This window comes from Ochotona curzoniae, unplaced genomic scaffold (genome assembly GCF_017591425.1).
Source record: "Ochotona curzoniae isolate NIBS_2020 unplaced genomic scaffold, NIBS_Ocur_1.0 scaffold_2476, whole genome shotgun sequence".
In the NCBI taxonomy this organism is placed as follows: Eukaryota; Metazoa; Chordata; class Mammalia; order Lagomorpha; family Ochotonidae; genus Ochotona; species Ochotona curzoniae.
The window spans coordinates 14,830,936-14,843,344 of NW_024467095.1; the positions used below are offsets into that span (position 1 = coordinate 14,830,936).

Consider the following 12,409-nt stretch of genomic DNA (forward strand, 5'->3'; position numbering starts at 1 on the left):
TACATACACAACATGACATTTCTTTTACCAAACATCAAACCCCAGCCTTGATTTCTATAAGTCATGGAATATACAAATTTTGCATCACACAAAGAGAAATAATTCTGGCTGTTATTCTGAATGTCTTGTTGCCCATTCATTGAGCTGACATCAAAGAAGAAAAATCTTATGAAAAAACAAAGTCAGCCCCTTGACCATCAAGAAGCATCTCCCGGGACTGTCCTGGTCACACCTGTCTGCTAAGATCACTAGCCCCAGGCTCTCCAAGCACACAAGATCTTGCACAGGATTCTCTGGCAAATCTGCTTTCCCCTAGGAATCCCCATGACCAGTATGACAGAATGAAGAGAAGGGTAGGCAGCCATGAGTGTCTCGGCAATGAAGGCATCAGTGAGATCAACGGAAGATCTGATGGTGACGGGGTGCGGGCTGGCCAGGATATAAACCAGATGAAGCACAAGGAAACAACCCAGGGACTTGAGGGCAGTGATGTGCGCCTTGGCACGGGCATCCTTCCTGCCAGCTGTGTGCACATTCATCTTCTTGTGGTGTCTGTATAAGGAGACAATCAGCATCCCAGAGGCAACGAAAAATACCATGAAAGGAAACCAACTGCCTGCAGTGAGTTGATGGATATACCTATAACGCCAGTCTGAAAGACAGTACGGAAAACTGTCGTTTCCTTGGGAAAGCCTACAGGAGTTGAAGCCAATGTTGACAAGAAGCAACATACTGATGAAAAAATGCCCTAGGAGGCACCAGAGACTCAGGCCGTTGGCCCTCTGCTTCAGCCACAGGCAGACAGGGAATTCAAGCATCGTGATCCTCTTGCAATAGAAGACACTGAGGAAAGTGGCAAACCACAGACTAGCCTGGCTTACCAGGACCCATAAGACATTAAAATACTGAAGCTCGTGGTTGCTCCTGAAAAGCAGAAGTAGGATTAAATTCAACATAAGCAATCCTTGCAGAAGAAATCGGCAGCCAGCCAGGCCCAGGACAATGAGGGGGTATGAAGATTTCTTGAATTTTTTAATACATTCTTGAAAGCTCCAGACCACGAGGACTCCATTCCCGACCAGACCAATGAAAGATTCAACCGCAGCTACCAACATGAGCAGTCCTAGGGCAGCGGTCAGCATGGCTGGAAAGTAGGGTGTCTCACTGCTGCACCGAGATGTGCCTGGCTCCGTGCTGATGAATATGTATGACTTCTGGCTGATGTCAGATCTGCTGGTAGCACCAGCATACTCGGGGGAGATTTTCACAACAGCAAATCTGAATTTGGCTTATTTTTCCAAACCCTGTTCTCAAGCAGAAATTGAATGCCTTTGACTGGGAACAGAGAGTTTAGAAGTTATGATATCCTCTGCTTTTGCATCTACCTGATTGAATCCTAGATTGAGACTGGAAACATCACTATAGACACCAGCTCCTCAAAGATCATTGTCTGAAGTCTAGACACCAGCTGGTAATATTACAATATCTCTCACCAAGGAAAAACAAAACACTCCTCAGATTCTATATGTGTGTCACATGTAAACTCACATGCCATTATGAAAAAAGGAAATTTCATTTTCTGTAAAAGAACACTGAACATATAATCATAAAAATGAATAATCTTAGACATTAAAGACATATTCCATTGTAGTTGAGAAGCAGAAGTTTGGGGCATAACCCATTCAAGTGTCGTAGAACAGAAATAGGGGCTGGCACGGTGGCTTAGCAGGCTTATTTTCACCTGCAGTGCTGGTATCCCATATGGGTTCCAGCTGTTCTACTTCCATCTAGCTCCCTGCCCTAAGCCTGAGAAAGCAGCAGAGGACAGCTCAAGTCCTTAGGCTCCCACAGCTGCTTGGGAGACTGGCTTCAGAAGGTTCAGCCTGGCTATTGTAGCCACCTGGAGGATGAGCCACAAGAGGGAAGATTTTCTATTTCTCTCTCTCTCTGGAAATATGTCTTTCAGATAATAATAAATACATCTTTTTAAAAAAAGAATAGAAATCATTACTGTTAACCATGGTCTTCAAAACCACATGCTGTTTATTGCCAGTTATATATACACACTTGCCTTAACATGTAACTTACATCAAGATCTTAGGACGAGCTGAAAGTATGAAATTATCACAGTTACACAGAAATACAAGAAAAGCATTTACCATCCTTCAGATTCTAATACAAGAATGCATGTTTAAGCTGAAACACACATTTAAAATTTTCATTTTTGTGACTAGAGAAAGGTGAAAGGCTTTTGTAGATGAATTAAAGCTTTGCAACAGTCAATTTTGAGTTTAAATAGGGGTATGGGGGATTAGCCTGAGTGGATCCAAGCTAATCAGTTGAAAGCTTTGCAAAAGGAATGGACATCTTCTAGAGAGAGGAGAGAGAGAGAGAGAGAAAAAAAAAACACGTGTGGAAGAAAGAGTGCTGTACCACATGCAAGCAGCCCTGGAGGGTGGCCTAACACTGCCTCAGATACCAGGAAGCTGTGGCCATGGCACTGCCCCTCCCTGGGCCTCACTTCCTCTATGAATAGAATAATGGAATTTTTAGGTTAGACTCCCATTCCTTTCCATGGGATTTACAGAGTGCCCAGTAGGTGTAAGCTCTAGGGGAGTGGGCAACAATGTAAGGAATACCACACTATGTCTCCCTGCAGGAATCATGCTCTCCATGTCACTTCCACCCATTCCAAGATCCAGTCCTCTACACTCTGGCTACAGCCTGAGAGGAAGCAGAGGAAACAGCCACAACTTCCAGCAGCCAGAAAACCTGGGGAAAAACTTGAACCTGTTAAGAAGCAATTTCTGTGTCAATTCTTAGAAACATGATTGTCCCTATGTCCCCAGCTGACCCACTCTATTCCTAGGACCTGAACCTTCCTACAAGCTGTGGTAGCCAACTGATGTATTTCCAGAAAGTCTAGTCTGGGTTCAAAAACTGTATCTTCAGAAAGAGCAAAAGTTTTAACAAATAATTTACTGCTGGTATTGTGAGAAGCTAAACCACATAGAGAATTGAGATCATTATTTTGTTAATTTTACCCAAAAAATGTTTGCCCAAAACATATCCAGTAATTAATGTACAAGTTTATCATTATTTAAAACATGTATTATTTTGAAATTGTAACTATTTTCTACTTCCTTTTATAAAGGAGAATTTGCAACATATTGGCAAAGAAAACTGGATTATCTGAAGTAACTTGGAAAAACATGACACTTTCCATGCAAAACATGAAAACCCAGCTGTGACTTCCAGATTTTATGAAAATAATAGACTTTGCAGTGCTTCATGAGCACACAGTTGAATTTCTATCTTGCTTTTCACATTATCCTCTCAAGGACTTACATCTTTTATTTAATGCTGTGGTGGTCAATCATCCAGTTAAGGGACTATGCCCCCCTCCCACATTACAGCATCCACATTCCCCAGCACAGACCCCGTTCACAGGTTTCTCAGCTCTCATGACCGTTAGGATAAAGAGGCGAGCACAAAACAAGAGTGGTGATGAGCTTCAAGAGGCAAGATTGGAGATGATGGGGAGAAAAGCCAGACAAAGCCTAAACTGGGTCAAGGAGGAACTTCAAAGCCATGGAAACTTGACTCAGACCGCCACAAGTGCGTGACTTTATCTTCCACGGTGTCCATACAGAGAGCACGTTGGAACAGAAACATCACAAACAGCACTCCATTTCCAACATGGTTTGAATATGGAATATGAGACACTGCTGCTTTCTGTCAATCTTCAAGCCCACAAAAGCTAAGAAATGCAAAGCACAGGCCAGAACTATAGAGCAGCAGATCAATCTGCCACCTGTAATGCCAGTATTCCCAGCATCCCGAATCAGGGCATTGGTTCTCAAGTCCTGATCTGCCCTGCTTTTGATCCTGCTTCCTGCCAACGCACCTGGAAAGGCAACAGAGAACAGCCCAAGTACCAGGGACCACCCAAATGGGAGATGAGATGGAATTCTGAGTCCCTGATTTCAGCCAGGAGCAGCCCTGACCATTATAACCATTTATGGAGTCAACCTATAGATGAAAACACTCTCTCTCTCTCTCTCTGTGTGTGTAGTTCTACTTTTCAACTAAAATTTTAACATAGAAAACAAAAACCACCCATAGGCCACCTTCTTCAGCCCTTAGGAATCAAGAGCCAAAAGTCATGATCTTTATGCAGTAGGTGCTACTGAGGACAGAGGGAAACTGCAGGCTGGCCTGGCCTGCCAGGATCGGAAGATGCTGAGTGACACCAGGCAAGCCTGGAAAAGTGAAATCAGACTCACCTGGCCCACAGAGGTCACCGTGAAAGCCTGAGTGGGGGAGAGAGTGGACAACCACTGTGCACGAGGCAATGAAGGCTTGCAGAGGCCTCTTAGATCTTATTTGACTCATTTTCCAAAATTCCAGATCAGAGTGACTCCATTTCTAACCAGGCAGGTGAATGACAAATTCTGACACCGCAACCTGCATCAGCAATCCTAGGGGAGCCGCAGGAACGGATGCTGGGAGAGGAGTCTCTGACTGCCCTCCCAGAACACCTGCTTCACTGCTAATGAGCAAGTGCATCTGCTGGCCAAGGGCAGCTACTAAGGGACCTCAGAATCAGAGCAGAAAAGTTTCACTTTTCCAATTCAAGAGTCCATCACATCTTCTCTCTGGTAAAGACACTGCACCTGTGACCCACAGCCATGTTCTTGAAGGCGACACGTTTGTTTCACACACAACTACAGGAAGGTAGGGGAACGTGGGAGGCCATGCAGAGCCACAGTCAGTCTGTCCTTCCTAAAATCCTGAGACCTGGCCGCACAGCCTCATTAAGTCCCATCCCAGCTCATCTGACTCCACAACCCTGAAGAGCAACCACTGCAAAGCACCCCACCCTGCAAAAAGGGAAAGTTCAACATTATTAACCACTTGGCAAATACTGGTTACGTAACCACCATCAGCCAGACTACCATTCCAACACCTTCAGATATTGTGTAAAGAAAACAAAGTTCATGCTTTCCTGAGGCTCAAATAATTAGCCATTTTGACATGGCTGCCATTAGAATATATAAATGTGACTTGTCTTTATACATATATAATGCCTTACTTACAATAACAGGAATACTATGGTAAGAATACGGTGAGAAGGGGCCAGCACCATGGTGTAACCGGTAAAGCTGCTGTCTGCAGCACCAGCATCTCCCAGCGGCTCCACTTTTGACCCACACTCCTGGTGACGTACTTAGGAAAGCAGCACAGGACGGTTCAAGTGCTTGGGTCCCGCAACCCAAATGGGAGACTCAGATGAAGCTCCTGCCTTCACACTGTCCCAGCTAGCCATTGCAATCAGTTAGGGAATGAATAAATCTGTAGGAAAAAAAAATCTCTTTCTCTGTAACTCTATGTTTTAAGTAAATGAGTAAATTTTTATTCCAAAAAAGACAGATATTAATGACTGAGTTGTGATGCAGATGCTGCTATGCAAAGCCACACACTCAATGCCTTCCGGTTTATCAGAGCAACCATTCAGGCTTCTTCCTGTTGCTGGCATTGAAACGATGTGATCAAGTATCTTTCTCAAAGTTCCTTCACTGTAAACTGCACTGCTGTGAGTCTTCAAGTATTTTCACAGTATCTGAACCAAGAAAAGCAAGCCAGGGAAGTAGCAGGCATCAGAAGAGAATCTTACAGAGAAGATGACTGGCCTCCCAGTCAGCACCGACAGAACAGTCCATTCTACAAAGAAAACAGAGTACTGAGAGCACAGAAGGCAAGAACAAAATGGGTTTCAAAGACTTCAACTCCAAAAGAATCCTTTCGGTGAAGTCGGCAGCATTTCAGAACTATCCAGACCACTTGGACAGAACCCTCGGCATAGGCACACACTGAGACTCTGGATTGATAGGAGGTGGCAGTTCCTCATCCCTGGGTACTGGGGTGTACGAAAAATCGTGAGTGGTTTTCCCCTTTGTTTCTTCCCTTCCCCCAGGAGCAACAAGAAGAAATAGCAAATTTGGATGCAATGAATTCACCCAATTTTCCCTAAACCTTGATCCTTCCCACCCTGATCAACCATGTAATCATTACTTTAAAAAAATTTTTTTAAATCCTTTCCCCTTTTGTGGGATTAAATACAGCCCTTTCTGGAACACTTCCCCATTCCATCCAAATCTCTCTCTCCGCCCCCCTCCTCCCCCTCACACACACACCCCTTGGCAACTCTGAAACATTTTGTATCCCTGTGCTCTGACACCCTTTTGAAACACTCTCCAGATTTGAACCTATCTTGCCACTAGAGAACGTCCTGGAGACCTCTCTGTAGCAATGGAGGAAATTAGCACTCTGAAGGTCTTATATTGATCCAGATTTTCAGAAACGGATCAAATAAAGCATTTTGTTATTAAGTATATGTGACAAGAACAAAAATACAATTTGACATTTATTCAAAGCCTTTCCAATTTCCCTCTCCAAAGCCTTCTAGAAAAGGTTCTGTCTCACTGGTGAGTCTTTCCTTTTTGGTACTTAACGTAGGAACTTAAAGGGAGAAAAAAGCTTCAAAGGACACCATCCACACACCGGAGAGCAGCAAGCGCTGCAGCCTTGGAGGAGGAAAGGGCTGAGCATCGGCAGCCTTGCTTGGGGCGGAGAAAGTGAAGACAGTAAAAATCCATCAGAGAGAAGGCCGCAGGTAGGAGAGCAACAACTACTTTTGTCTATTTCCAGGAGTATGAAAATCTGGAGGGACAAATTCAGCACACACAATGTGGAATTTACCCAGAGATGGAGTTTCACTTCCCTCCTGCTGAGTTTAGACTAGACTTACCAACTGCAAAAGATTAGAGTATGGAAATGGAAAAAAATCAGTAACTTTAACTATAAAAAAAAATGCCAAGCAACCCTTTAATCAATGAGTCAAATTAGCATCACAGTGAAAGGTCACTGCTATGTATCCCTGATGTGATGTGGTATGAGAAGGGACAGTCACCTTGGCGACCTTCCTCCAAAGCCCATATAATTATCAAGAAAAACATCAGACAATCCAAAATTGAAAGACGTGCCACAAAATGTCCCAACAATAACACTCAAAACTGTCAAGGTCGTGGAAAACCAGAAAAGGCTCAGAAACTGCCCAGGATGAGATGTGAAAACTGAATATGATGGTGGTATACTAGAACAGAAAAAGGACATTCACCAAAACTTATGTAATTTTTTAAAATATTTATTTTTTATTGGAAAGGAAGATTTATACAGAGGAGAAATAGAAAGATCTTCTGTCTACTGGTTCACTCCCCAAATGGCTGCAAAGGCCGGGGCTGAGCCAAACCAAAGCCAGGAGCCAGGAGCTTCTTCCAGGTTTCCCATGTGGGTGCTGGGTTACTAGAGACTATAATTAGACATCCTGATGCTAAGCATCAATTTGACCACTACGCAACAGAGGGGAGAGAACAGATATTGGGAGGCCAGGGGAGTTTCTAACACTCAGAGTTCCCAATATGTACCTAATTACTTCAGCAATTACTTTACCTCTTACGATTCTAACGTGACAAACACTTTCCGGTTTTGTACTGAATATTCAAGCCAAGATTATGATTAATGTAAGATGCAAAATTTCAAGATGCATTTATTTTGAGATGTGTAGATATTGTAGAACCATTACATAAGCAATTTTTAAGTTTTACAAATAGAATGATTTCCCAGTTACCATGTGAAAATTTGCCAACGTTCTGTCTTCAGATTTCTTATGTATGAAACCACTGTCCTACTATCCCAAATTAGAAAACAACCTCCTTCTAGAAAAGCAGTGCACTGTGCACAAATTCATAAACCCATGAAATAAATGTACCAAAAGTCCATGGCTTTCCCCATGGGAGTTCAATACCTTCTCTTGACTTTCCAGTGAAATCTTATCACATGATCAGGTACAATACCCTGTATATGCATAGTTATCACATTAACTTCACTGTTTGGCACTTGGTTTTGACCTTACACTAGCTTCCTAGATTGAAAGATCCTTGGAACTATTCTGGACTTAGTTTCTTTAATACTATTCACTGCCCTCAACTTACAAACTCTGGTTCTCTCCTCTCTTCAAGAACAAACCTATAAATTCAGTCCTAGGGTTTCTTGCTGATATTAACTCAGTTACTGTCACCCAGTCATTGGGAGGACACCTTTCCTGTCTAGTTTCACAATACATACCTATTTCTTTTCACTTTTCTCCTCTTTTTCTTTTTTCTAGGAAACCTCCCTTTCCTTCCCTTGTCTCTACTAATCTGGAGACTCTCATTGATTCTTACATATCCATTGCTGGGCCCTTACCCAGTGCTCCTCTACTAAGCCACAAAAATGCAATTATTCATAAATATCTCAATATATTCATTAATTTAGGGAAACTTCCCATTTAAACTTCAGTAGCTGTTGGAAAGATGTAGTTAGTTCCATTATCCACGGATGTAGCGGCCATGCAAAATACTTAAGTAATGCTTCAAACAAATTCCTTACAGAACATTCCTTACTTTAAAATACAGCAAAAGAAAGGGGCGGGGGGGGGGGGCGGAGGTGAACTGAAATGCAGCCAGCCATTCCAGGCCTGAACTGTCAAATTAGCAATCACAAATTCTTCAGGCTTTTGAGAAAACTGCAAGAGGACGAAACTCTCAAACCGTAAGGTGACTCCTGGCAATATTCACTACAGAAATTCTACTATTTGTTGCAACAAAGAAGCTTTTTTGCTTTGGTTTTTAGTTTACGATGAGTAAAAATGATAAGGACAGAGTGTCCTGGAGGGTAAAGAGTAGAAATCACTGTACAAATAGCTTTAGATACCCAACTCATCTTCACACTCGGAGGGAGAAAATAGAACAGGCTAGCCACTGAATGTGGAATGTAGAGGACGAGGAAACAGACCATCAGCTTCATGGCACCAACGTGAGCTTCAGTGTGGGGGTTCCAAAGCCCAGTGGCGTTTCTCTGCATCTTCTTTATATGCCTCCTCAAGGAATGGATTAACAAGGAAGCACAAGTCACGTTAATGGTAAACTGGACAAATGAGCTTAAGACTGAAGAGACCACCAAAAACACGATGTCTTCGTTGGGGTCAAAGGATGTGTCATTTCTCTCAGTCACAAGTGTAGAAGAAGCTAGTGTCTGTCTGAGCATGACATGTAGGAGAGTGGTAAAGGCAGAAATCATTACACAGGCTCCCAGGAACCAAGGGGTTTTGAGAGAGAGATTCCGTTTCAGCAGCAGAAACACAGTGGGTTGGAAACTAGAAATCTTCACACAGTACAAGACGTTGAGCAAGGTCACAAACCAGAGACTGGTATACTCAAAAAACATCCAACACACTAGCAAAAAGACGGAGATGTAGACCGACCTTTCCACTTTGGCAGCAATGTAGTAGCCCATATTCAGGAGAAACAATCCCAGCATTAGAAATCGAGTGATGCCCAAGCTAAATAGGATCATGTCAGAAGAAGAGAGTCTGTGGCTTTTGATCCAAGTCTTGTAACTGACCGCTGTGATAAACAGATTTGTGATGATCCCTACAAAATCAAAAATAAGCGAGACGATAAAAGCAGAGAAATAAAGCACCCGAAGCATTGTTACTTATTAAGGAGTCAGCAGTTGTGGTTCTGATGGTGGGAGTTAGAAGTACTGAGACACACCAGGAAGAAGGTCTCCCTTTTTATTTTTCCCTCAGTGTGGCGAATGAGCCACTGGTGGTCTAAGAGCCATCTGATTTTCCTACGATGCAAATCTTCTGAGGATTGCATTACTATTTCTTCAGCCATAACCTCTTCTTAGAAAGGCCTTACTGGAACAAGCCTAGGGGAACGAGGAAATCCTCTCCCATAACAGCAGAAGGGCTAGAGAAAAGTCATGGCAGGCTCCAAGGATTTCAAGTTCAAATTAGAGCACTCCAGTTAAGCACTGCTTCTGCCGTTTTCTTCATAGAAATCGCAGAATGTGGTGAGAAGCCCATACTTCGTTCCTACCCATACCTCTATTCTGCTGTTTTGTTTTCTTTAACCATTCTCCTGACCAGGCCAATGCCACTTCTTTATCTCTTTGCATCCATGATGATATCTAATTATCTAACCAAATTCGAGGCCCCTCCTCTTCTCTGAGAAGACTGGATGTGGTTTCTCCCCTTGTCTCCCCCTTTACCCCAGATACAGGAAGAGGAAAACAAAATGTGGAAAAAAGGTCTCACCCATTTTCTACTCCTGGACCCTTCCCATCCTAATCATCTATGTAAACTCAATCAAAAAAAAAAAAACATATGTTGGGGGCAAATGCCAGTATGCCAGCAGATGGAATCAGGTGACCTGTGCCCAAACGTGCATGGGCCCTGGGCAGGCAAGCAGGGCCCCAGAGTGGCCCAACACACTGCCTGAGGACTGGGCTTGGCGGTGAGCATACTCACAGATATGGGGGACTGTGGAATGCTCAGGGAAAGCAGTCTGGAGATGTGTAGCAGGAAAGACTGCTGAAAGAGAATGTGGCCAATGAAGAGTGACTTCCGGGGGACCTCCACTAACCAGGCTAATGCACCTGCAGATAAACAAGGGGGCTGAGAACAGCTGGTCTGGAGTAGAGAATTCAGGGGACCCTTCAGGGCCAAACCAATAAACCTGCCCATGAGGGAGACCTGAACTGGGCTTGTTGGTATCAATGACCATCTACTGGCATGTATGAAAGCCATCGCTGAAGGGCCTTCCTAGCAGAGTTCAACCACAGTACACACTAGTGAGTGTCAGGGTAGGAGAGTGAACCATATCAACCTGGGCCATGATACCAACCAGCATGTGCGAGATCCAGGTCTGGAAGCAGATTCTGTGATTATTTGAGGGCTCACCCCTGTAGGACTGCCATACCAGCTGCTTGGTTTGAAGGCTGGGAATGGAGATGAGCCAAGCTAAGCATGACCATGGAACTCACCAACAATCATGGGTATTGGGGCTGGGTACAGGCCAGGCTGGTCCAGGCTGCAGCAACCACAAGCAGACCCAAGAATTGGGTATGGCGCAGGCTTGGCTGAAACATCCACCAACACACACAAAAGCCAAGACAGGGTACAGACTGTGTCAGACAAAGGCCTAAAACACACTGGCACACATGAGATCTGGGTCTGAGAGTGGGCCTCATTGGGAGCAAAAGGGATACTCCAGCTGTGATGAGGTTCTACTAGTGAGTGCAAGAGCTGGAATTGGGCAGCAAAGTGTGCTGAACATGGCTGCAGCATCCCTCAGCCTGGGTGTGGACTAGGCTGAGGTGTGCCAAACTGGACTAGGCTCCAGCACCCACTAGTGCTTGCAGGAGCCAGGAGCCAGGATGGGTGTAGGATGAGCTAGGCTAGGTCTTGGGATCTGACCATATGAACGCTGGGTCTGAGGTGGGCCAGGTAAGGTTGGGCTGTAGCACCCAATGGAAAGAGCCAGAATAGGTATGGGCTGGTTAGGTAAGGGGACTATTCCTGCCAGGCAGGAACCAAGGCAGGAAGCAGTCCAGACCAGGCCAGGTTATAGTTACCCATCAGTTTACATGTGGGTCTAGGGTTAGCTCTGGGGTCAGGCAGGGCTTGGCCAGTTCATAACACCCACTGGCAGATGTGAGAACCAGGATGGGGTGCAAGACAGGCCAGGTTGAGCAACAACACAAGCCAGTTCACATTACGGCTGGGACTGTAGGCTGTCCAGGTTGGGCTAGGTACCCACCAGCCAATGCTGAATGAGGCAAGACATGCCAGACTGAGCAAGTGACCATATCCACTGGTGCATGCATGAGTAAGTGTGGGCTAAATGGGATTTGCCACAGCATTGGCTGGCAGGTGCTGGGACTGCAGGCCATTTCTATCTGGCTGGATCACAGAACCACCTGGAAAGTGCAAGATCCAGGCCTGGGAATGGGCCTTAGGGAAATTGTCAGCACTCCTCTGATGGGCTGAATTTCTCACTGGTGGGCATGGGAACTAGGGCTATGGGAAGGCCTGACTGGAGAAACAGTGGCACACACTGGCAAGGATGTGGGCTGGATAGTGGGGGTGGTCAGGCTGATAGGGTTCATTGACATGTACGAGAGCTGAATGGGATGCAGGACTGACTGGAATAGTCTGCACACACTGGCATGCGCAGGAACCAGGGCTGGGGGCAGGCCTGGTGGGAAGTTACTCCAACTAGGCTGCAGTTCCTGCTGGTGTGCATGAGGGTCAAATATGTGGTGGGCAAGGGTAGGCTGGACCACAGCATCCATTGGTTTGCCTATGAGATGGGGCTGGGGACAGAACTGACTCAGCAACTACAACAATCAATGTACGTGTGGGCCAATGAGGGTAACAGACTGAGTCAGACCCTGTACTGACTGGCACCTTGGAGTCAGATCAGGAGTCACCACAGGTGAGGTTGCTTTGGGGAATCCC

The 12,409-nt window shown here is 44.9% G+C and overlaps 2 protein-coding genes across 2 annotated transcripts; both read right to left on the bottom strand.

The window, feature by feature from the left end:
- Positions 1–248: 248 nt before the first annotated feature.
- On the bottom strand, positions 249–1,710 carry TAS2R5 (taste 2 receptor member 5). The gene has a single exon (XM_041002255.1). It carries the CDS (start codon positions 1,140–1,142, stop codon positions 249–251), a length of 894 nt encoding a protein of 297 aa, XP_040858189.1. The 5' UTR covers positions 1,143–1,710.
- A 6,873-nt stretch (positions 1,711–8,583) lies between these two features.
- On the bottom strand, positions 8,584–10,078 carry TAS2R4 (taste 2 receptor member 4). Its single transcript, XM_041002204.1, has one exon. It carries the CDS (start codon positions 9,589–9,591, stop codon positions 8,692–8,694), a length of 900 nt encoding a protein of 299 aa, XP_040858138.1. The 5' UTR covers positions 9,592–10,078; the 3' UTR covers positions 8,584–8,691.
- Between the last annotated feature and the right edge of the window lie 2,331 nt (positions 10,079–12,409).